Below are 24638 nucleotides of genomic sequence, written 5' to 3'. Positions count from 1 at the left end.
TTTTGCAAAGAATTTGTGTTGCGGGTTTAAGGAATATAGGAGCAATGCAGTTCACAAAAACAATCTGATGGATCAAATTCATATAAATGAGAATTATATTGATTTGCCAATAAAGATGAAATGAACAGAATTGTAGATCTGTTCCTGTTTTACACAGATAATCTTTGGTTACTCTGAATTTGTTTTTCTAATTAATTGCATACATAAATCAGTGGGATGAAATTTTAAAACAACTGGATTTTTTTCATAAATAGTGTTTAAGCACAGTAACCAGTATAATAGATTTTATCTTACATGACTTCACCCTCTTTGCTCTTCCCCTCTTCCCTACAACACAACAACAACAACAAATTACATTTGTATACCACCTTTCAAGTCGGGAGGACATCTCAAGGTACTAGACAGTTGAAGATTTGTTTTGAAATCTGGTACTGAACTTGGCATTCAAGGGAAAGCGGAGCCACACAATGTATAGTATCCGTGAGCCCATTACCTGCATTCTTGCTCGGCTCCGCTGACCCCCTATCGCTCAACAGATCGAATTCCAGATTCTCATCCTCGTTTTCAAATGCCTCAATAGTCTCATCACACCCAACCTCAGTGATCTCTTGTAATCCTACTGCTCGACCGTGCTCTCTGATCAACAAATATTGCTCAGCATCACGCTGTCAGCCTGCACCACTCTACATTAGATGGACAAGCTTTCACCCATTCTAACTCTTTCTCTTGGAACCCCATCCTGGAGTCCCACCTTTGCCTATTCCCTCCCTACCTTCAAAATCTGCTTTAAGACCTGTCTCGGCCTACCCTACCACCCCCCTGGACTCCTGGTCGGTTGTGCAAAGCGTTTTAAGACGTCCCCCCCATTTTGAATGTAAATTGTTGTTGAACAACTTTTCATTTGTAGGTGTCAGAATGTTCCCTTTTTGTTCTGCCTCACCACTAAATTAAAAGTGTTGCTCAATATGGAATTTAAAAAAACAAAATCTCCATTGTTCTCTTTCCTCTCATCCTTCAGGAATGATTGACTGAAAATCGTTGATGAAGGTCTTGCCTGATATTCAGTTTGGTTTATTCTGATCCAATCTGGTCCAGTCACGACTTTCTATTGGATTCTAGAAGTTCCTCAGGGCTTTACAAATTTGAAACATTACGACATATTCTGAAATAAAATAGAGTAATATATTAATTGAGGTACTAGAACAAATTATTAGTACACCTTTCACCCTTAATCGCTTGTTTAAATTGTACATACCCAACCTAGTGCACATTTTGTTTCACACAACATCCATATCTTCATTTAAACTTTGACTTATTTTAGGAAGAGCAAAGACAAGGGAGGTCAGAGGTAGATGCAGTAACATTAATCTATAAAGTCTTAAAGCACCTTCATGCTGACTGGCTTCACTTTTGTGTGCCCAAGAGTTACTGCTGGTCCCTGACCTGACAATTAATCTTCCACTTTCTGCTCTTGCTGTTTTTATTCAGCTACTATTTGCTGAACATGAATTTTCAATGGAATAGATCACTTCAAATAATTATGCATAGTGTGGCCTGGAAAACGAAGCAAAAGATGTTGGTCTCATTAAGAACCACCAGTTTATCTTCATTAGTTATCCTCAACAATCCCATGAGTCAGTCAAGCAATTAGTGTGTCAGTCAGAAACCGCCTGTCCCTTTAAGAGGCTTTAGTCCTAATTCCTGTGATTTCCCATTTCCATGTCCTATTTAATCTTTCTTTTCCTCCACCTCCCACACACAGGGTTTAAGCATTTTCTGTTCCTTTGCTCCTGTTATTCACACGAGTTGCATTTGATCGCCCCTGTGAGGAAGAGACACGTTCATATTTTCCTTTAGTCAGTACATTGTCTATTTTAGGCTTTTGTTCTCAAGAATTTTTTTATCCTTAATCCACGATCTGAATATATATTCAATTAAAGATAATTGTTTTTTCACTAAAATGTATTGTGTTAATCAGCAGAATTAGAAACGCCTAACCCTTTAGTTAATCATGAGCCCACTGATGTAATTCTGGTAGTGCCATTCTCACAACACTAACTATTTTGCCAAAGTTGGGAACATAAAACTACCTTCTGTAGATAGACAGCATCAGTGACTATGACATGTGATTGCTTTCCTCTAGCCTCACAAGTTTACAATAGGTGTAGATCTTGGCAGAGGATAAGAAAGAAGAGGAGGTATCAACATTAAATGCACATTCTCCAAGCAGATGGGTCTGCAGTTTAATCAATGCCAAAGTTATAACTATCATATTCAATGGTCTGTCCCTTTGGAACATGAGACAATACCAGCAAGATCCTGAAGATAGAGGCTGAGATAAAATAAAAAGCCATAAGGAAACAATATTGCAGAATATACATCCTTGTCTTCTGAAACAGATATCTGTTAACCTCCTGTATGTTGTTACACTACCCAATTTCACTTTATTTGACTTAAAGCAGAGTAAAAGCCCGGATGACTAAATCTCGCAAACACGAACATGAAAACCCCTTCCTTATAGATAGCAAATCCAAACAAAACCTTTTTATAGGAAGCAGAATTTATTTCATAGCTATTTGGAATTCCTACATCTTGAGAGGGAATGTAAGCAGAGTCTCCATGGGGCTGAACCTCTTCTGAGGAGACACGCTTGTCAAAGCGCAGTTACTCTATGGTGAATGAGGTGTAAATATATTTCGCAACCCTCCAACTTAACAAATAGGACAGTCCTAGCTGGGTGAGCCTTTCATGCTACGAAATTGTTCAGTTAGATTCCTTATTTCACACAGACTGTTTAGGAAGAAATGTTATCGTCAGATAATGAAATTGTAAGCAGTTAGAATTCCAACTGCTCTGCAAACCTTACCACAATGCTGCAATTCCTACCAGCAAGGATGTAGTCAAAAACAAGCCATGCTCCTTGATAAATCAATCAGACCAAGAATCTGAGAGATGATCTCAATTTTGAAAACATTTTATATCTCCCACTTGATGTAATGGTATACTAATGACCATGTCAAATTTACTAGGGATGGACTAAATAAGGAAAAACTATCTGTTCACCTGGTCACAGCTAATCACAAGGGTCATTCTATAATTCTTTCCATTTGTCATTAATTGCATATTTAAGAGCATCTGTAATTCTCTCTGTGTAAACATATAGTTTACACAAGTTATAGAATAGATGCCCCAGTGTCGAAATCAATATTTAATTTCTTCCTGCTCTGTTTAAAACTGAGGTGAATGCTGATTCGTTCTGATGGCGTGGAATGCTTACTCACTATGAAAAGAGCCAAAAAATCCAAGCTAGCTGGGTCCTATAGAAATAACACCCCGATAAATATGTCACTGAACAAAACCTGGGCTGTCTGTTGGTAGAATATATTTTACACCAGCTATACACGTTTTACAGGTTGGTGCCCTCTTGACTTTCAAGCGGTGTCTAATACAGACAGACGTTTTGGACAGAGTGCCAAGTGCAAGCTGGCTGATCCAGGGAACATGGAGTAAATTATCCTTGCATTTGATATAGCGCCTTATCACGTCGTTGAGACATCTCAAAGCGCTTCACAGGATATACTGCAAAGTGGATTGACTGTATTTTGTGGGTGAAATATAGTACAAGAGAAACTGGAAGAATACTTATTCTGTACTGTTACTTCCTTGACTCTGGTAGCTCTGGGTTGTCACCGACCCTGGTCCAAAACTCAATGGAGCTGATCTAGGGCACATGTTGATACATGCCATAACATATAGTACATCAGCAAACTGGAATGGAGAAGAACATTCTCAGGAAATAATAATGATAATCCTTGCATTTGACGTAGCACCATATCACATCTTTGAGACATCTCAAAGCGTTCACAGAATATACTGTAAAGTGGATTGACTGTATATTTTGTAGAAAAAACGCAGCAGCCAATTCCACACAGCAGTGTACCACAAACAGTCGTGGATTGAGTGACCAAATTATTCTTATTATTTTATTTATTTTTGAATTTGGAAAAGTGACAATACCTCGCTACAAGTAAAGCATAGATTTTTAAAAAGAAATCTTCATGCATTGGTGGGAGTATTTTAAACAAAAAATACTCCCTCTTGATAGATGTTCTTTCCTCTTTAAATCAAAAAAATTCTTGGTTTATTTTGTTAACAATGAGCTTTATCTGCTGTCTGCCCACCACCCTCGGCTTCCAGTTGCATTTCCATTGCCTTGAGGCGTCTTCTCAACATGAAGGGCGCTATGTAAATGTAAATTGTGATTTTCTTTAGGTGCAAGGATCTTTTTAAAGAAGCAAATTCACTTCTCTGCCCCTCAAAATATCTCCCTTCTCTCCCACCATTTGTTTTTAGCTTTTGTTATTATGGCTTCCAACACATTTGCTATTTGCACATTTGAGTAATTCCAATTGTTTATCTTAACAAAAGTAAAAGAAACATGAACATTTACCTTAATTTGTTGAAGCACCGGACAATGCTTGGAGACTGTTAAAAGGCATCAGTGAAATTCTTAAGCACCAACATTCAAGTTACTCTCAGTTTATTTTCCAACAACCTCAGGGGTTTGGCCCCATTTTACTTTTACCTTTATAACAGTTACATACTTTGACTTCCACGACCAACCAATAGTTCTCAGTTAACCACATAATTTGTGAGGAATTGAATGATCTTGTATCTCTAATATCTGACAAACCTGTTCTATGTTATAGTAATAATAAACAAATGTAATATGTGCAATCGAAATACGAAAACAATTTTGAAATCTAAGGATTCTTTTTGTTCTAAATGACCTTGTCTGCCTATATTACTAACTGTCCAGTGCAACCTTAACAATGAGTATTGTCAAAAGTTATTCTGTGACTTTGGCCTTGTCAACCCTGATAAATGTATTCATCAGGTGTGTTTATTTTTTATAAGTAATTGTGAGTATAACATCTGGTTATTTAATAAGGCTTTTTAAGTGTAACATTTTTCAAACAACATATGTAAAATATTGAACAGTGTTTCGGCTTTTTACAAAGGCAATCTTAATGAATAGAAGGAAACAGTTGGTTTATATAATTGAAACACAAGTAATGCAGTGTATGTATACGTCATAAATCTGACCTGCAAAAATAATGTTATGATGATACATTTTTGAAGGAAAAACGTGTGACCTTGTGATTGTGTTCTCAGTAGATTGAGGCATTATATCACCATAAATATCAGTCTCATAAATCCTGTAGTGCAAACAAGAGTTTTTTTTACAAAAATTCTAATGTTGTCTTCTGAGTTCAGTGAATTGATCCAGTGATAATTAGTTTTTCATATAACAAAAATCCTGCTGAGTTTAGATGAACTAAAAGCCTCACCTTTTTATCAGATTAGTCCAATCTGAAAATTCATTCTGAAGGATCTTCACTACTATAGTATACAGGGTCTATTGGAGGATAGAAGTGATAACAACTTTAAGTCCTTTCTTGATCCTTGATGTTTCTGCATTGACTGCTCTAACCTGACCTTGCTCAGCATCTGATGACCCATTCTGTTGCTGTCAGTTGTCTGGACGGCTGTTGCTGTTGAAAGTGGCCCAAAGGGGTGCCCAGGAACCACTGATCTACTGACCCATACGAACAAGGGATTTAGATTGGAGCCACTTGCTTCTGACATGGCTGCATAGGGCCACTGCACATAATAGCCATCAGACTGGCCTATGTTTTTTCTGCTTGTTAAATGGCATGGGTTCGTGCTTGTTAAGAGTCGGACAAATTTTTCACCAGGCACTTGCTGTGATTTTCAGATCCTGCAGTAATTATGTGCGTTAACCCTATTTTGTTTGTGGTTGCTAGAATAGCCTACAACACACTTAATTGTTTTAGCCAGGAATGCGTGAGATAATTTAGATGTAAGATCACAGTGAGTGAAGTAGGGAAGGGTAAACGTTGAAGGGCTTTAAAAGTGTTTAAGGGATAAAACAGGAAAACTAAGTTATTAATATGGAATTGCATTATATTCCATAGTAACTAATAACATTACTGCACGTTGCACAACAATACAGTAGTTAATTGTTGCTTTGTGCAGTCAATTAAATAGACAAACTTAATTTGTGTTTTCTGTTCTCAATTATAGGTCACAGTGTGTGTTTTGAAAGGGCATGTGAAAATTATTCATGTTTCACATTTTTTACCAATACTTTAGATGACCAAAGTAGCATAAACTTTTATATCCTTCAGAAAACGCAGCTAAAACTAGATGCACATGCTTTTTTAAAAAAGAATGGTTAGGTATTTTGTGCCGATTTTAGTTTATGCAAAGAGAGACCATCTTCTATAATTTAATGCTTGACACTGAAATAAAATATTAGCAGAGCCTGTAGAAGGTGGACATTTTAATGGGTTAGCTAGGGTGAAATATGATATCAAACTGTTCAATCTCTCGATAAACATGACAAGTCATAAAAATATGGCGCAGGTCCATAACTATGGAAAAATGTTGTGGTGTTCTTCCTGGTAATTTGACGACTTCTGACAAAATAGCCTTATTAGAGGTAGCAGATGTACCACCAGAGTATCTTTAAGTTCTCATGCTTTGATTTAGAACCCTCTGAGTACAGTGTATTACAACTTGAATTATGTCACTTCCTTTTTACCTCCAAATTCCTAGTTATGATTGGTTGAACTCCTAGTTATTTTTGACCCAAGTAATGTACCTTGTTTTCTCNTTTTTTCCTTCAAAATAATTTATATTAATAATCCGAAGTCAAATGGATTGCTGGCTTAGATTCACTAATGACCATGTTTTCTGACGATTTAATATTTTCCTAGTATTGATGGTTCTCGCTTAATTTGGCACAGGCTCCTCAACAATCTTTTTTTCGTGTTTTTCTGTGTATTTTGTGTAAATGTTTGCCAATAATGCACTGAACACTACAGTGAAGCAACGTTCACATATTCTTGTGAAAGTGGATATATTTACTAAACTGTTTTCAAATACATCTTTGTTGAACTGGAGGAGTCCATTCTATTGAAATAGCAATTGGTAAATTCCTTTAGTGCTCAAAAACTGAGTTCACAACCGTTAACAAAGATTTGATCACCTCCCAGGATTTAAATTATTAAAATGAGCACCTCTTAATATAGTATGATTGGTTACTTAAATTGAAAAGTTTATGTTTATGAATTTTAATAATTTTGACATATTTATATATCAACAGTAAATTGGTTATGATAAAGTAGTCTGGCTTTAGTAAAATGGATGATCATTTATTTCTTACACAGGAGCTGATTCCTGAATTTTATTATCTTCCGGAGATGTTTGTCAATTCAAACAATTACAATCTGGGCGTGATGGATGATGGAACTGTAGTCTCGGATGTAGAACTTCCGCCATGGGCCAAAGCTCCAGAAGAGTTTATTCGTATAAATAGACTGGTAAGAGATGTATTTTTTTTCTGTAATGTTGATCAAGTGTAAGTTTCTTGATGAGAGACAATAGTGCACAACCTAGAATATTGACATCTAGTAGAAAAGTTACAAAAAACAGCATTATAGAAATGCTCAAAAGGAAAGCTTCAAGCTTTGCTCTTTATGGGATAGTGTCCTGTGCTGGTGTGCATTTGACTTATTTCTCTCAAGAAGTTTTATTTACATTGAGGTCTGTTACAGCAACATATAAAAGGCAAACTTAATCTTTATTCAGCTTATTTTGTGAATGTTAAAAAATCCACTAAGGTGGAAATTGGAAACCTTCAATGTCAAAATGCAGTTGTTAAAACTCCCATCGGGTTAGTTGATATAGGATTGGATGCTGTTAGTTTTCCAAGTCTTGAAGTCCACATCACCAAATTTTTCTTACTTGGCTTAGTATTCTTTTTGTTGACTTGAGAACTGAGTAGTCTGTCCACTTGAAACACCTGTTCCGATGTCAGTGCAGAACAGTGCTTGCACTAGAACCCCAGAAAGAAGATGGCTTACGAGCTTCTGAGAAATTTTCAGCTACTGCAAGTGTTTTCTGGAGAGCATCTGTGTGCCATCAGAGTCCCCTTTGAGAGGCTCCATCTGACCTCATATTTCTGATTCCTCCCCTCCTTTCCCTTCCTTCCAGGATGTTACTTAAGAACATGATATGGCAAACTATTCATTTGGCTGCTGAACAGCCTTGTGTTTTTGTGAGAAAGGGGAAAAAGAGAAAATTGTAATAAATTGGGAATTTTGGCAAAATTAATTAAAACAGAATAAATGTTTTGCATAAGTTCTTAGTGTTTGTCAGTGTAAGGAGGTCAAGTGTTATGTTTTCTTCATGTTTCCAAGTAGATATTTTTAAATACAGCGATTTGTTTGCTTGACACTGTTTTTCAATTGAGTGAACTAATGAATGGATAAGAATGACGGCATGTGGTCGGGTTTTGTGGTGATCGCTTCGGTCTGTGTATGACAGTAAATAATTGTCATCATTATTGAAAGAATGTCTGTGGAATTTACTTCAAAGCTTTGAGTACTGAGTTTTTTTAAACCTCTGCATGGGAGCACCCACGTGTTTTTCATTTACCTATACCTAGAACGTAGATATTCTTGTTAAACTATACTTCTGTATCATGAGAAAGAATAATAATACAAAATTCTGCAATATTCTATCAAGGGGAGTTAGATTTATTGAACTAATAAGAAAATCCTTAATTTAGGAAGCTAAACGAGTTTATATTTCATGGGGATCACACCATTTAGCTGAAAGAAATGAATTCCAGCAAAAATCATTTGCAATGGATAAATGCATCAGGACAAGTGAAGGCAAGTGAGACAACACAAAGAAAATATGGAATATGCCCATTTTCTGCAAAGAAAGAGGTTTGATCCCAGCCGTGGTTTGGGGCACGAGATTGGTTGAAGCCAAGTTCAATGATAATTTTTGCTCTACAAGCTATAAGCAGCAGCAAGTAAATTCCTAGTATGAAATTGCAATGTTTGAAGTCTTTCTGATGGTTATTGGTCATTCTGGTTACATTCAAAAGTAAATGTTGGGGGAGAGCACAGTACTTTATTATCCCAGATTTATCATGAAATGAAAGGACAAGAGTGTTCCTCCATGTCTAGTAGAGTCTGTTGACACCAAAATAATTCTCTTTTCTTACACCTCTAGATGTAAATCAGTGGCCCACTCTTCACTAACTAACACATATGTGTATGCATGTCATTTTAAGCAGCATAGAGACACTGAGCAGAATGACAGTGTAAAGATTTGTGCTACTGGTTAATTGCAGAATTGAACCTTAAATGACACTACTGGAAGAGATGATTATTTTATGAACATGGAATGAAGTGCAGAGATTTCATATTGTTGGAGTTTTATCTTTATTTGACCCTCTGCACTGTTTTGTCATGATGATCACTGTCCATCCATTTTTCCCCACTAAATTGCTGCCCACGATATAAGTGCAAGTTATTATTGTTGTTGTATTACAATGCAACATTTTCTTCACACTTCACTGGTTTACTTTTGGAACAGTGTGTCAGGAGCCACTGGGATGAAATCTAACTCTAAATGTAGAGTTGGCTCTATTAGAACTGCTTTTGAGGATTTTCATCAAAGTTGTTACTTGATTTTCTTGTCTTCGCCAATGGCCTACTTTCCCAAATGTGAGCACTGAGAGTTGTTTTTACAGTGTGCATCTGTAAACACTAATGTGCCATCTTGATAGGTTAAAGGGTCACTGTCCTGATGAAAAAAGATTGGGAGAGAGGAGGAGGTTGATAAGGGCCACGAGAATACGTATTTTTGTGAGAATTGCTTTATATTCAGAAGATACGGTGATATACGTTTTGTCCATTTAATTCCCATCTTGCAGATTTGCGAATAAATGTAATTATGTTTTGACTAAGGCCCCATGTTCATCACCAGTCTGAGCTCAGTAAATTGATCTCAAACAGAGTGGTAGTAGACTGACGATAATTGGCTTCCGCACCCCTAGATTAGGGAGTAAATAATCTGCACAGGTCTCTGCTTCTGATTACTATCTAGTGATCTCTGGGAGTGTTTGTCAAATATTGAATGAGGAGGGGGTCAGTCTCAGCTTTGTTGCCACCTATGGACAAATAGGCTGTCGAAATTCACTGCCACTGCTGAAATAGGTTGTCCAGATTCACATGTGAGGAGGTCCACTTGACCAAGGTGTTGTTGGTGCCTGAGGAACTTTACCTCAGCTTCAGAAAGGGAGAAATTTGGAGGAGAAAAGATTGAAGATTCATTTGCCAAACAAAGTGTATATATATTTTTTGAAATGGAAATTATTTTTTTCCCTATTTTTCGATTCTCTACTTCTCTGTCCCCTACTTCTATTTTAACTGTTATTTTATATTTTCTGAAAAGTAGCTTGAAAGGTTTCCTTCTCCGTTCCTGCCTCACGCTTGAAAGAAATGTTACAAAAATGCTACAAATCTCAAGGGGTTGCCACTGGGTAATAATAATAATAATTCTTGGATTTGATATAGCGCTTTTCACGTCTTCTAAACGTCTCAAAGCGCTTCACAGAATAGACTGTAAAGTGAATTGACTATATTTGTGGGCGAAACATGGCAGCCAATTGCAAATTTGTGCCTAGCATGGTAAGGGTTAATGTGGCAAAGGATTGTATTGAAAGCCATCTTGTGTCAGGTGTAGTGCAGTGTCTGTAGCAGTGGTAAAATGGCAGTGTTAGCACTGAGACATTTATATGGTTTACGATATTTATACCGCTCATAAACATGACCGCCATGACCAATTCCTGACTTCAACACTCATTGGTTCTGAAGTTCGATTTCCTCATTGCATGCTTGTCTTATCCCATTGGTGATTGCCAAATATCCTCTGTGTAAGCCTTCTAAACAATGAGCAAAGATTTTTTTTTGTTTTGCAATGACATTGGCATGTCTCGTGTTCCTTTTTGTGCACAATATTTTGACTGCAATTCTGAACGGTTTCCAGAATGTTCTTTAAACATTCTCTCGGTGTGTGCGGAGAAGGTAGATATTTGTGCATGTTGCACAGGTCTCTTCTTTACAGATTTTCAAGATATCAGGTCATAAGCAAAGATTACTTGCATTTACCTCTGTACCTTTTCTGGAAAATAAACAGACACACAGATTTTAACTCTTTGGTTTAATTCTATCTGCCAATAAAAATTTACACAATGATTGCAGTTCATGAAATGCACACTACTTTGATCTATGACCTTTTGTGGTGCTAATCGGGTTCCTGATATCATTATACCATACTCATTAATCATATTTCCTGCAGCCCGTCACAGAGCCAGACAGCCCAAGCCAGTGTTTATAGCCCCAACTTGGCAGGCTCCTGCCGTATAGATTATTACGGTGTGATACTTTGGCTTCAAATGACCAGAGCTACATCAAGCTGTGTGCTACAATTAAAGTCAGATGGTCTTCAGGTTGAGCGGGGATATTGTGTTGCAGCTGCCTGTCTTCTGTATGAAACCATAGCTGAGAGCAGATGATATATAGGAGGATGTATAATTATAGATTGTACACCACCGGGTCAGAGCTGCAGCACACAACATTAATTAACTACACGCTGTGTGAAATTCGTGTTGATAGTGTGTGTTAGAATGACAATCATGTTACTTTATTAAAATCTGTAAAATTTATTCATATGGTTTTTTTTAAATGTTGCATATGTAACCTGGTGCAAATACCATCTTTTAGTAAAGCCTAGTATGTTTGATCTGCATGCGGGAGACAACACTACAAAGAGGTTTGAATAAATATTTGATGCGTTACACAGCTAGTGCCTTTGCTTTTTAGTATCAATGTTTTTTAATTTGTGTTGCAGGTAAGTTATTTCTTCCAGTCAATTTGCCTTGGGGACTAGATTATTTGGCCATTAAGAAAAGATATATTCTCTATACCTTTTGTTATTTTAGTGAAATGAGACCAAGGATGCAGAATTTATTCTGTCGTTATGTGTGAATTGTTTATGGTGAATAATGGTTTGTGATAGCCTGCTAGTGCACACAATGAAACCTTTTCTTTATTTGGAGCTTTTTCTCCTGCGGGCACATATATGCTCTTTGTTGTACTTAGAATTTGCTAGCCTTGCTATTATCTAATTCACTGAGATTACATTGTATAAATTATATCATAAATATTTACTAAACTGAGAGCAAAGCAGTAAGAATATTTTCTAAATATTAACACAATTCACCCCCATTGTTTCAAAATCTGCACGTTTCTTATGAACGCCAAATTTGAAATCAAGTTGGATCATGCTTTTTTTAAATAAGGATCATTTCAATGAAGCATCATAACCATTAATTTATGTACTGGAACAGGAGTATAAATGAGTTCTTCACAATATCAAATACATTTTGGGAAGCTAATGCGTGGACGAGGTGGAACATGGGTTATTCCCCTGCATTTTCCTCAGATGAGTCTCAAGCTGGGCCATCTGGGAAAGGTGGCGAACCAGATGCAAGATATTTACCCCAGAGAGAGTTAAGTCAGCTCATACTGTTCTAGTACAGTTCCTAGCGACTGTTTAATAATCAAGTTGGGAAGTAGGTCTGGCTGCCCTCTTGAGAATAGGGTGAGAACAAGGGAATGTTTTTGTTAACTAAAAGATTATTGTTGGTACACTATACAGGTATTCTACAGTAAATTACTTTCCCAAGAAAACCTAAACAATTGAAATGATTCCTATTTTTAATAAAATAGCTAGGAGATACTCCGAGACAATGTACTATGTTTAACACCATTTGAGAGAAAACCTTTGAAATTTGGATAATTTGTTCATCAAGGATTCAGGAGGCGAGAGAGTTCATATTTTACCAAACTGGAATTCTTTGGAACTATTACTGATATTTGACATCATACATTTGATGGATCTTAAGAACATTTTTGACAAAGATCTACATTGGCAGTTAATGGGCAACGTAAGGACTATTGAACTGGGTCTCGTTCTGATTAAAAAATGAATTCAAAACAGGAAATGGAGGGTAACTATTCATGGAAACTTAAATCTTGAAATTGTAAGTGGATTACCACAGTGGGTTGGTTTGAGATCCCTGCTTTTTTAATGTTTATGTGATTTGAACAAGGGCAGCCCGGTTTGTGGAAAACACCAAAATAGAGCAAATAGCGAGGAAGAATTCAATCAAGTTAAGGAATGGGTTATTTTATAATAATCCTTGCATTTGATACAGCATCTTATCACATCAGTGAGACATCTCAAAGGGCTTCACAGGTTATACCTTAAAGTGTATTTGCAAAATACAAAGTGTATTTACTGTATATTTTGTAGGCGAATTGCAGAAGCCAATTGTGCACAGCAGTGTCCCACAAACAGCGATGGAGTGAGTGACCAATTTTATTTGAGGGATTTATTGATCAGGACACCAGCAGAAACTCCCTCCTCTATTTGAATAGTGCCATGGGATCTTTAACGTCCTCATGAACAGCCAGATGAGACCTCGGTTTTAAATCTCATCTGAAAATTGTCACCTTCAACAACACAGCACACCCCCAGCACTGCATTGGAGTGTCAGCTGAGACTATGTGATTTCAAGTCCCAACTTTGGGCTTGAACCCACAACCTTCTTCTTCGCATACGAGAATGCTACTGCTGAGCTAGGCTTTTGATTTTCAGTTAGCCTGAATGCACCATAAAACAGAAGAAGGTTTAGGGGTTATTACTGGACAAATCTATGATATTGTCAGAACAGTGTTTTGCACCAATAAAAAAAAATGCAAATAAATTTCTGGGTTACATTACAGAGATTCGAATCAAATCAGGTCATATTGCTCTGCCTTCCCTCACCTTCGCAACAATGCCCGGCTCCGCCACTGTCTCACACCGCAGGCCGCCGAAACCCTCATACACACATAAATAACATCCAGGCTTGACAATGCAAACTCCCTGCTTGTCGGCCTCCCAACTCCTCCCTCCATAGGCTGCAGATCCTTCAGAACTCTGCAGCCCATGTCCTCTCCCGCACCAGGCTCCATGACCCTATCACCCCCTTCCTCACCCAACTCCACTGGCTTCCCATTACACAGAGGATACAGTTCAAAATCCTGATCTTCACCTTCAGAGCCCTCCATGGCCTTGCTCCCCCCTACCTCTGTATCCTCCTAACCCCCTACAACCCTCCCACTCCCTCTGCTCAATGGGCTCCAGGCCTGCTTCACGTCCCCCGCCTCGCACGCCCCACCATTGGTGGGCGAGCCTTCAGCCATTCTGTCCCCACCCTCTGGAACTCCATCCCGCAGTCCCTCCGCCTCGACCCCTCCCTTGCCTCCTTCAAGACCCAACTCAAGACCCTCCTCTTTGACTGTGCCTTCGATCATCCTCCTCTCCCCCGCCCTCAACCCTCCCCAATCCTGACCGCCAGCTCAGGTCCAAAACACTGATTGTCCAGCGTCTTGGGACGGCCTCCTGACGTGAAAGTCTTCATAAAAATTTAATATTGGTGTTTTTGCATAAAACTGGTCAGAATGCTTGCACTAGTTTTGCTCATTTAATCTTAGGGATGAGGAATATTCCACAAGTTAAGCTTGTTCTCTTTGGAAAGAGACTGAGGAGCCCTGATAGAAAGTTTCAAGATTGTGATGAGGTTGATCTGGCAAATTATTCAATATGATGAAGGCTTCATATATCAAATACACAATTTAAAACAATGGGATAGTTAGGAATAAGATGTCAAGTGGAATATTTTTACACAATGGGTGATAGACTTGTGGAATAACTTACCAGGAAAGACTACAGAAGCAGGCATATAAATGTGTTAAGAGACAACTCAATACATTTCTGGAAAGAGAAGGGATTGAGAAAAATGGTGATGAGGCAGATAACTGCGGTTGAAAACTATTAAAAATGCACAGGTTTATTGTGTGTAATTTTCCTGCACTAAAAGTTCTTATCTGAATGAATGAAACTGATGTTTTTGATAATGTTGAATATGATTTTATATATATATATTAATAAAAGGCAAAACCTTGTATCAAATAATATGACAGAATAATTACTTGGTAATTGAGTCTTGCAAATTCTGAGCAATTTTAGCATTGTCAATGTTGGATCGCCTATATACTGTACAAAAGGTTCCATGAATACAATTGATTGGCAGATTTTTTCCAAGAAAATGGTGAGTTATTTGCGAGTGTCACTAAAAATAATTTGTAACTAGCAAATCCTGCAAGTACCTGGATATGTTGGTGGCTAACATGCTGGAAGGCTGATCAGACAGCAATCTCCAAACAAATGGCAGGAGCCCCCTTTGCTCTATTGTAGCTTTACAAAAGTTACACCACAGTTCAATTAGGACATCCTTCAGCAAATCTGATTACCTGCATGAATTGCTGCTGTAGGTCGCAGTTTATTTGCATGACCGCTTATCCACACAGGCTCTGATGGGCCTGTAAGGAAAATGGGCATATGGGAGGCTCCAAGAGATGCTTTGACCACAGCTGCATGTTTTGTGGAGTCCTGCAGCTTAGTGGTTAGAGCACTCACCTCGCAAGCGATAGGGATTATTATTTATTATTCTAGCAAATTAATCTGGATCACACAACTTCACAACAGGATTTTTTTAATTAGTAAAGTTTTCACAGTTTAGGCTTAGGGATATTGATGTAAAGATGGAGAAAGATATAGAAATTTAGAGAGAATCAAAGAGAAGAAAAAGTCAGAGAAAGAGAAGAGCTGGCACAGTATGATATTACAGTAACAACAAATTGCATTTATATGCCATCTTTTAAGTCAGGAGGATGTCCCAAGGCATTGGCCAATTGAGGGTTTGCACCTGAGCTGAAGGTTGTATTCAAGAGGGGTGGGTGTCAAGGCGGGTGAGGTGGGAAGATGACTGAAGGCACGGTCAAAGAAAAAGATTGTGAGACGAAGGACCTTGAAGGAGACAATGGAAAAGATGAGGCAAAGGGACTGAGTTGGAGTTCCAGAGGGTGGGGGCAGAAAGGCTGAAGGCTGATGGAGGGGGCAGGCAGGTTGCAGGGAGCGGGTGGGTTGGTAAGGTTTTAGCATAATTCCTAATGGAATCATTTTTAGTTGGTGCTGCAGCCAATTTGTATTTTGCGTGTTGCCCAATTTCCTGTATTGTTTGCTTATCCACAAAAGGATAGATCCTAATAAATGCAGGTAATCAGCTCTACAATATATTTCCCGACATGCCAAATCAACCCCTGATCTGTTTTCTGTCTTGTGTATCATGTGTTCATTCTTTGCTATATTTTGCTGTATTTCTGGAAGTCCTGCTCTTTAACTGAGAAGAACACGAGAGCAACATAGTTTGCCTTACTCTTTTGTTTTTGCCTCCTACCTTTCTCATAACCTCTGCTTGCTCTCTCCTCCAATACAGCCTGCCTGAGAAGCAATGGATGTTGCTTCTCCACGTGGTAATGCACTAACTTGCTGAAGCTCTGATATTTTCAGAACCGAAAGCCTATTACTATAGTTTATTAAGTCCAGTGCTGTCTCTATTTTGTTAAGCAGTGTTTGAATTATTACAAAGTCAATTGCTGTTAACTGGATGTGCAGTTAATCCTTGTTATCACAAACTCAAAGGGACTTTGTAAGTTTTCTTAGCAGGGATCTTTGTCTGGAGGTTAGAGTTCCTCTCCTGTGCCATGGCTCCCTCACTCCAGGCTGCAGGCAGAAAAATATGTTTCTCCTGTTTTCTGATTGTTCCGTGTGTCTGGAAATCCCTTTTGGGAGAGTTGGATACTGCTGCACAATTCCCATGAGCTCCAAAGTAATAATAGAGCTAAAATTCATTACAAATGGAGCTGCAAGACATGCTAATGTGTCAGTTTTAAGTGAGTGTTCATTAATGAGACTTTTTTAATATTAGTGCCTGAAATTTTAATTGATGTTTATATTGGACCAAGGCTAAACATTTTTACAATCAGGAAATTAGACCCAAGATTTTGTTATAATGAGGTGCTTGCATTATGATTTTGCTGCAATAAAGATGATTACAGGGTGCACAGTAATGGAGTCTAACATGCAATTTTCCTTCATAAGGAATCCAAGTGGTGACTAATTCCGGTTCCTGAATCTATTGTATGTAGTACATGTCACCTGACCAATGGAAATTCTGCTCCAAAAGTAGATCCAGTCAGTGCGGAGTTTGCACGTCTTGTTGTGCTCTCCATTTCCTTTGTTATGAATTCCACTGGATAGCGTTGCCTGTTAGACCCTAATGTAGGCGAAAGGTGTTTTATTGCCTAGACCTAGAAATCAATGACATTTTCAATCCGAAGGTTTAAGGCAATTAAAAATAAAAAGAAGTAACCGATTAATCAGTTATATCCCACTTGAATGCGATAAGTACAATATATGTGAATGGATCTCAAATTGTGGCCCAGATTGTGGTGTTTCCTAGCATAGCAGAACTACATCTTAGACAACAGCTATCTTAAACCTCTGGCACAGCTGTACGAAAGCGGCTTTGGTGAAAACAATCTTGGAACAGCGGGGACCTTCAGGCACTGGAGCCTCCATAATGACTGATAACTGGCATTATCTAGTGTCATCTGCTTCCTGGAGCAGAATAAGAATTTTGTAATGAGACATTGAGCTGTGAAAATGTGAGCTATGTGCGAATAGTTAATGGAGTGCTTCCTTCTTTATCACATCTACTTTGATGGTGTGAAAATAAAGTTAAAGAAAGCTCAAAGGGCACCTGGTTTTGCAATTCAATAAATCTTCAGTTTAGGAAAGGGATTCTTTTTAGCATTATTCTTTTTGCAGAATTTGTTTTCAAATGTAATAAAAATTCAATAATATGTATTTGGTAGTGAAATTTGCATTTGAAGCCCATAGTTGAAAGGCTGTATAACTTTGAAGTGCTGTGAGCGAATTCATATAGCCTTTCTCTGGTAATGTATTTTAGCAAAATGTATATTCTTTAGATTATATGCTAATGCATTTTTGTAAAATAGTTTACAGATGTACAAATTTTAGAGACAAATGATATCGCTTCACTGCCATGAATCTGTCAAATTAAGCACATAATGGTGGTGCTGACCCACGTGTACAAAGATGATTAGCTGTTTTCTCTGAATTTCTAACAAATGCTAACAATCATGTCAATTTAGTGGTACAATCATCATTTAGTGCATCAAATGTATCTCAATATGCTGGAGGTACTCTATTCTCAATGATGATATCTGTGAAGCAAGGAATTTGACTTGCAGAAGAGTGAAATACAGGCCTTTTAAACTAAACGAATATACATGGACCTGAATATTAATAGAATGTGTCGAGTAGAACGCTCAACTAAACATTTTTAATTTTATTCTGCTGTTGCAAAAAAATTACAAATGGACTACAATTTTCAGCAAAGAATTCAATGCATCCCATGAGTTTCCAAACTCATTGAAATAACTGGCTGTTAATCTTGCCTTCAGATAACCAGATGTTATCTTTTCATTTCTTTGTTCATATCATGCGACTGCATAGCATAACTTTGCCACTGTTACACATCAGTGCTCATGATACTTTCCGACCGTGGGATTAAATTCCTTTTCAGAAATCTCAAGTGCGTTTTACTTAGTACATTGTAACTTAAAATACTGTGTTCTTTTTGACACAATATAGTGAAGAAAAAAAGAATAAATAAATAAAAATAATTTGATAGAGAGCCTTTCACGTTGGGTGTACATCTCAAAGCCCTTCACAGGATTTAATAGTTACTCTAGCAGTTGTTTTAGCGTCTTTCAGATTGGTAGGATGTCTCAAAATACTTCACGGGATTTACTCTAAATTGTACTGACTGTGTCGGTGAATGCTACTGCCAATTTGTGTATAGCAATGTTTCACAAACAATCACAACGTGAATGACCAATTTTATCAAGGAATTCAATGAATTTTTATCTAGCTAAATTAAATCAAACAGCACTCGGTTATTTGACCGTCAGATAATTTAATGAACTTTAGTTTTCAATTTAATTTTTTTTAAAAGTATAAACGGAGGTTGTTTGGTGTTTGAACTGTTTGGGGTTTCAACTGGGGCAGTGCTGACAGAGAGTGAATGTGTAATGACTTTAATTAGATGAGAGTTGTTGGCTGACACAAACCCACAAAACATGCCTACTAATTTGCTTTGGATAGTGGCCTGAAGGACTCCTTTATTCTAGCTGAACTCACCTATGAAACCTAGATTTGTGTCCCCATGGAATACAATTTGTGGCAACTGTGAGCTACTGGTCGCTGTTTTTATTGCCTTCAACAATTTCTTTTTGATCATAAAAACCCAAAAGGCAAATAGAATATGGTAATGATTGGCTATTAGAGTGCTTGACTTTCAGAAGTTTATTTGCACAAAGCATGGTCAGTTCCTAGTTTCCTGGCTTATTTGTGCATTTAACAGTTTCATTTGTAGACCTCATGGGAGAGTTTCTTTTTTGGCTGTTCGGTCACTTCTGACAACTATTGAGTTTTAAACACTGGTCAGGGCAGGAAATACAAGTCAAAGGCTTAAAGCACTAAATGCTATCAGATGTTCCAACATGAGAACTAAAGGTTTCAGTAAATAGAGGCAGTTACTACGATCCGTTGGAATCTTAAATGTTCTTAGTGAATATCCAGGTGCTTTGTTGCCAGAAAAGTTAATTTAAAAAAAAATTGTGTCCAGCCAATTGAGATTTTGTTTCTGGGTGTATTTGGGAGTAGTGGCCAGCTTTTAACTAAAAAAAAACTAGATTTGTGAAAACTCCCAGCTTATCACACAAACGCTACTTGTGGGACCTGGCAAAATGTGATGAGAGTCCAGTTCTATCACCCTGTGCACTTTGGTTTGACTCCAGCCAGGATGACGGTGGTCTTTCTAAAGGGCACAAGTGAAATAGGTTGTTACTCAAGGATAAAACATCTTGAATGTGCGATACCAAAGGTTGACGTTGCAAATTTGGATCTATTTTGGTGGTCTCTGCAGCATTTCATTGTATCTGACTTGGACGTATATTGTTGTCATTGAGTGCATTGTGTGGAGGTATTGAATTTACTGCTATAGATTATGTTAGATCTAAATATCCTGTTATCTTAGACAGGAACTCATTTTAATTCTGTTGGTCTTTTGACTTCATTTAAAACAAATCTTCCTCACAAGTTTTATATTTTGAAAGTTATATTGGAAATCATTTAAAACTACATAAAAGCTCTTAATGGAGGGGAGGAGGTTATACAAAGGAATGGGTGAGGAGGAATATTTTCAGTTTGAAATAATCCCAGAAAATAAAAATAAAACACTTGTTTCTATTAGCTTATTAAACCTCACGTATTTCACAATTTACATGCCGTGGAATCTTTTATCTTGAATCTCCAGTTCCGTTTCAGGCCGTTTTGGTGATGTTAACAGAAGCTGGCTGTGTGTGTCCTGAATAAACTCCATACATTTCTGGAGTGATTGGGCTTGCATGGAGGCTGATTCAGAGGTACCTGAGCTGGGAAGTTTTGCTAATGTATATCATTTGTTGCATGTTTGGACAGATGTGGGGTTTATTTAGCAGACGAGTGCTTCAGTTTGTAAACACTGGACACAAATGGTGTGTCTCTAATTGTTTGGGCAGAATAAGCAATAGGAACTCTTAACGTATAAAATGCCAGTAAATCTGCTGTTGCTCTAGTGAAAGTTACCTCTGGCAACATGACAAAAATCAGACCATGGAATTGCTGGAGAACTCTTCATTAGTGCTACAGGGACGCACCCCTTTTGGGTATTACCTGATGCGGTTCTGCTTTTAGATCCAGTATAGCATGTAATGGGGATAATTGTATTGCTTTGGTACAGGTCAAAGACAACATGATTTTATTTCTGTTTAAAAGACTGCAGACTGCAGCAGCTTGTAAAGTTATACAGTTTTTGTTTGGTTGTCAAAACATTTAATTATGCAATGCCTGAAGGTGTAAAGCTGTCAAATAAATCGCTTGTTAAAAGTAAATATTTAGATGGTAGTATGTGTTGTGCATATTGCAGTTGTATTGTCTGTTGAATTTTTTTTCATGTTTTGCATTCCAAGTAATGAAATCCTCTGGTAAGGGCTCTGTTCATAACTCAGCAGGCAGTGGATGAATGTTGTTTCAGAAATTGCACTCTATAAAATAGCTGTTTTAAAGACTACCCAATTTAAGTGGTCATATCCCTTTTCTTCTCAGTGTGACTAGTTAATACAGTATCATATCTTCAAAACAAAATGCAGACGCACATAGTGCAATATCATGTAACATACTGCGGTTTTGACAAAAAACGTCTTTAACTAGTCTGGTAAAACGATGTATTTCGCTTTGTTCAATTTTAAAACTTATATTTTAATTAAATCCCTCTAAATACTGACAATAAACATTAGACTAGGATGTTGGAACAAAAATGTTGAATCACTTTAAAGGTATTTTTAAAGTGATAATTCTTAGTCCTTGTTGCGCCTATTGGTGCAAACTGTCTGCCTTCTAAGCTGAACACAAAAAGATAGGGGGGGGCAAGTCTTTGAACAGGCTGTCGAGTGAAAGCTGCTTTTTATTAGCACACAAAAATATCTATTCGGGAGGGGATGGTGTCTTTCTCTCATGCACACACACATACATGCACACACAAAAACACAGCGAAGACTGCCTCTTAGTCCTGATTGTTCGTGGCAGACCATCAGCTAAACAGCCCTTGGCTTTTCTTTCCAGTTAAGTGGTTTAGAATCAGAGTTAATTACTCCAGTCATTTATTCTAATCACCCTCCTCCTACAGCTAGCCACATTCTGTCATGTGGTAGCATCATTTGAAGCCATCAACTTTTAAACCACTGTAGGGTACTTGAGGCTCATTAGCGAGGCCTATCCATGCCTGGCTTGAGCTCTTGTCTGAGTGACTACTACCTCTTTCTTTCTCCCCCCCCCCACCAACCCCCACCACCTCTTTCAGAGCTAAATGCCAGAGTACTGTTGCAAGTAGGCAGGAAATCTGTCTTCTCTTACAGAAACTGGTTCAAAAGCTGCATGCAAACAATTTGTCAAAGTACTTAAATGCAAAACGGTTTTCTCTAGAGTGGCTTGTGGCTGTCTTTGAAAAGGGTTCCCCTTCCCTCTTCATTGTGAACGTCTGACGAGTGAAATATAATCAGTGTATGCAATTAGATTTATTTGAAATATATTTTAATTGGAAAAATAGATTAATGAAAGGGAATTCAAGAATGACAAAGTAATTGTAGTACTGTATGCAGTCTAAAAGAATGTATGATAAAACTGTACTAATTAGGCTATAAAACATCTTCAAAGAGCACTGCAGTATACGTTTAAAGGTCATACATCAGTGTTAAGGAAGTGTTACTGCTAATATTTGAAATGCTACATTGCGAGCACAGCAAGTCAGAAACTTTTACAAATGTAGAGTGCAGTTGATTTTACTATTTTTTCAATCATAATTAGGAATCAACACAGTCTAAAATCTGAATTCAACTGAATTTGGCCAGTTCTGTACACCCAATGTCTTAGCTGGTTTCCACATACTATAACCCTCACTGTATATGCTTTATGATGGAGAACAGTGGGTTGTACAGCTTTTTTTATTAAAAAAGTGACCGATTTCTGTTTCACATTGAATGTCCTGCTTATATCACTACTGCATTTAATAAGACATAAAACTAAAATATTTATTTTGCTCTAGTGAGGACTTTATGCAGGTAGTGAGCCCTTTTGTACTTAGTGTAATACCTCGTTACTTCCATCCTTTCTTACAAGTGTGTGGTGATCATCTTGAAAATCTTTTTAGAAGTAGATGAGAAAAAAAATCACAAAGCAATCCTGAGACAAAATTGGACTACGTGATACTTGAGCAATGTAATTGGAATCAGCTTCAGGAATAGCACTTAATTTAACGAACAAGAAATGTGTTGCATTTTTAAAACTGGATTTCGGTCACTGTACAGAAACAAAATAGACTTACTGATTCTATTCCACACGAACTTTGATTAACATGCCTTTTGTGTGCATCACTCCGTCAACTCATGGAGCCTACACCTCCCTCCAGTTCTGTCACTTTTTGCTATATTGTATTCCATTTTGGCTGAGATAATAAACATTCTTCTTCACAGCTGCTGAGAGGAGTTTGACTCAGCAAGAGCTATTGTAATGGCTGTTTGTGATGTACACTGCATATTTTTTACTTAAGGGCAGAATGTGTTACAAAGTCTTGTTGAGTAGACTTTATTTGAAATTGGAAAGCAGCCCAGGCTGGCTAGTGCAAGTCAGTATTATTGCTACAGTATTTTTAACACTTTAACCCATACATTAGTAAGCCTATAAATTAATTGGATTGGTCAATTGTGGATATGAAAACAGTGCGGATAATTGGTCAACACACAATTTGAATGCAGAAGTAATTAAAAAAATTCTTCCATGAGGCGTTATATTATCAGCGTAGTACCACACATCACCCTTAGCAAAAGATTTGTCTGTAATTTTGCATTTCCTTGTCAGATGCCCATTATTCTTTGATTGTTGTTCATTACCAACAGTCTGTTTGCTTATATAGACGTTCCACCCCAAACGTGTCTTTAGCCTTTAAAATGCCCAAACAGAAAAGTATCTGGCATGTGTCTATACAGGTCTGATATTACTCCAATAAGTTGCGCCTCTCCATATTAGGAGAGGAGGGTATATTGAGACAGACTATTGAAATGGCCCTTAATTCTGAATGTATACATGAAGGGATGAGTTATAGCTTTGTAGCTCATAGATACAAAAACGAATAAAGAATTGATTCCAGAAAAGGTTGCAAATGCATTGTTTTTTAAAAGATTCTGAGGGATCTCAAGTGTTAAAACATAGCAGTGGCTGCAGAAGATACGAACCAGAACAGGATAACCGAAGGTTGTGTGCATTATTAATAAACAATGTTGTAAACCGATCTTGGAGTTGAGATACATTTATAAATCTCTTGAGCTTTGCTTTCACTCTTATATGAGGTCCTCTGACATCCTCAATTCTGTAACAGGTGTGTAACCTCGTCAGTCAATTCAACTGTTCAATTTGTAAGGTGTAAAGCAAAGAATAATGCGATACTTGACCAAATAATAATAAATTTAGAATGCTCCTGTGATACAGTATTAAACAAGTGATTTTATGTTACATTTTTACTTATCTCATCTATCCGTGCAATTTTTATTTGATGTCACATGTCTAATCTTGCCCAGCAGGGATTTGGACCTGGAGGAGCCCTTATAGTTAAGTACTATAGTAGAACCTAAAGCTTCTTAGGCATGAAATGAAAAATGTAATGCTAATTTCCAATGTGTAGACAAGGGTTACAAAACACTTGCAGGCACCTGAGATTAATGGCAGTTACAAACTGCTCATCCTTAAAGTTTTTGATACCAACAAATCCTGCTTTATTGTGAAACTGTTTTGTAACTCACTCCAGCTATTCTATTATTGTATCAGTTATATAAAGTACTTTAAATGCTGAAATTATCATTAAAACAGTTGCATTATAGTGTATTCACATAATTTGGATACATAGTCTGCACAAATGCAGAAAATTGGCACTTGTTGGTAGACCAAAATTGCCTTATGACTTGGGATTTATGCATGCCTCATATTTGGAAATAATAGCTTATACTTTCAGTGTACATTAAGGCTTCATCTTTTCTATCTAATAAGGCTTGGATGAGGAG

The 24638-nt window shown here is 37.4% G+C and overlaps 1 protein-coding gene across 2 annotated transcripts in view; it reads left to right on the top strand.

The window, feature by feature from the left end:
- The window catches only part of lrba (LPS responsive beige-like anchor protein), a 430270-nt gene that overhangs the window by 327521 nt on the left and 78111 nt on the right, over positions 1–24638 (top strand). For both annotated transcript variants that reach the window (XM_007904022.2, XM_007904021.2), the window contains one exon: positions 7257–7409. In XM_007904022.2, the coding sequence (XP_007902213.1) occupies positions 7257–7409 (153 nt within the window). The remainder of the gene's footprint in view (positions 1–7256; positions 7410–24638) is intronic.

Source organism: Callorhinchus milii, unplaced genomic scaffold, assembly GCF_018977255.1.
Source record: "Callorhinchus milii isolate IMCB2004 unplaced genomic scaffold, IMCB_Cmil_1.0 Scaffold1, whole genome shotgun sequence".
In the NCBI taxonomy this organism is placed as follows: Eukaryota; Metazoa; Chordata; class Chondrichthyes; order Chimaeriformes; family Callorhinchidae; genus Callorhinchus; species Callorhinchus milii.
This window is presented reverse-complemented; position numbering and strand designations above follow the sequence as displayed.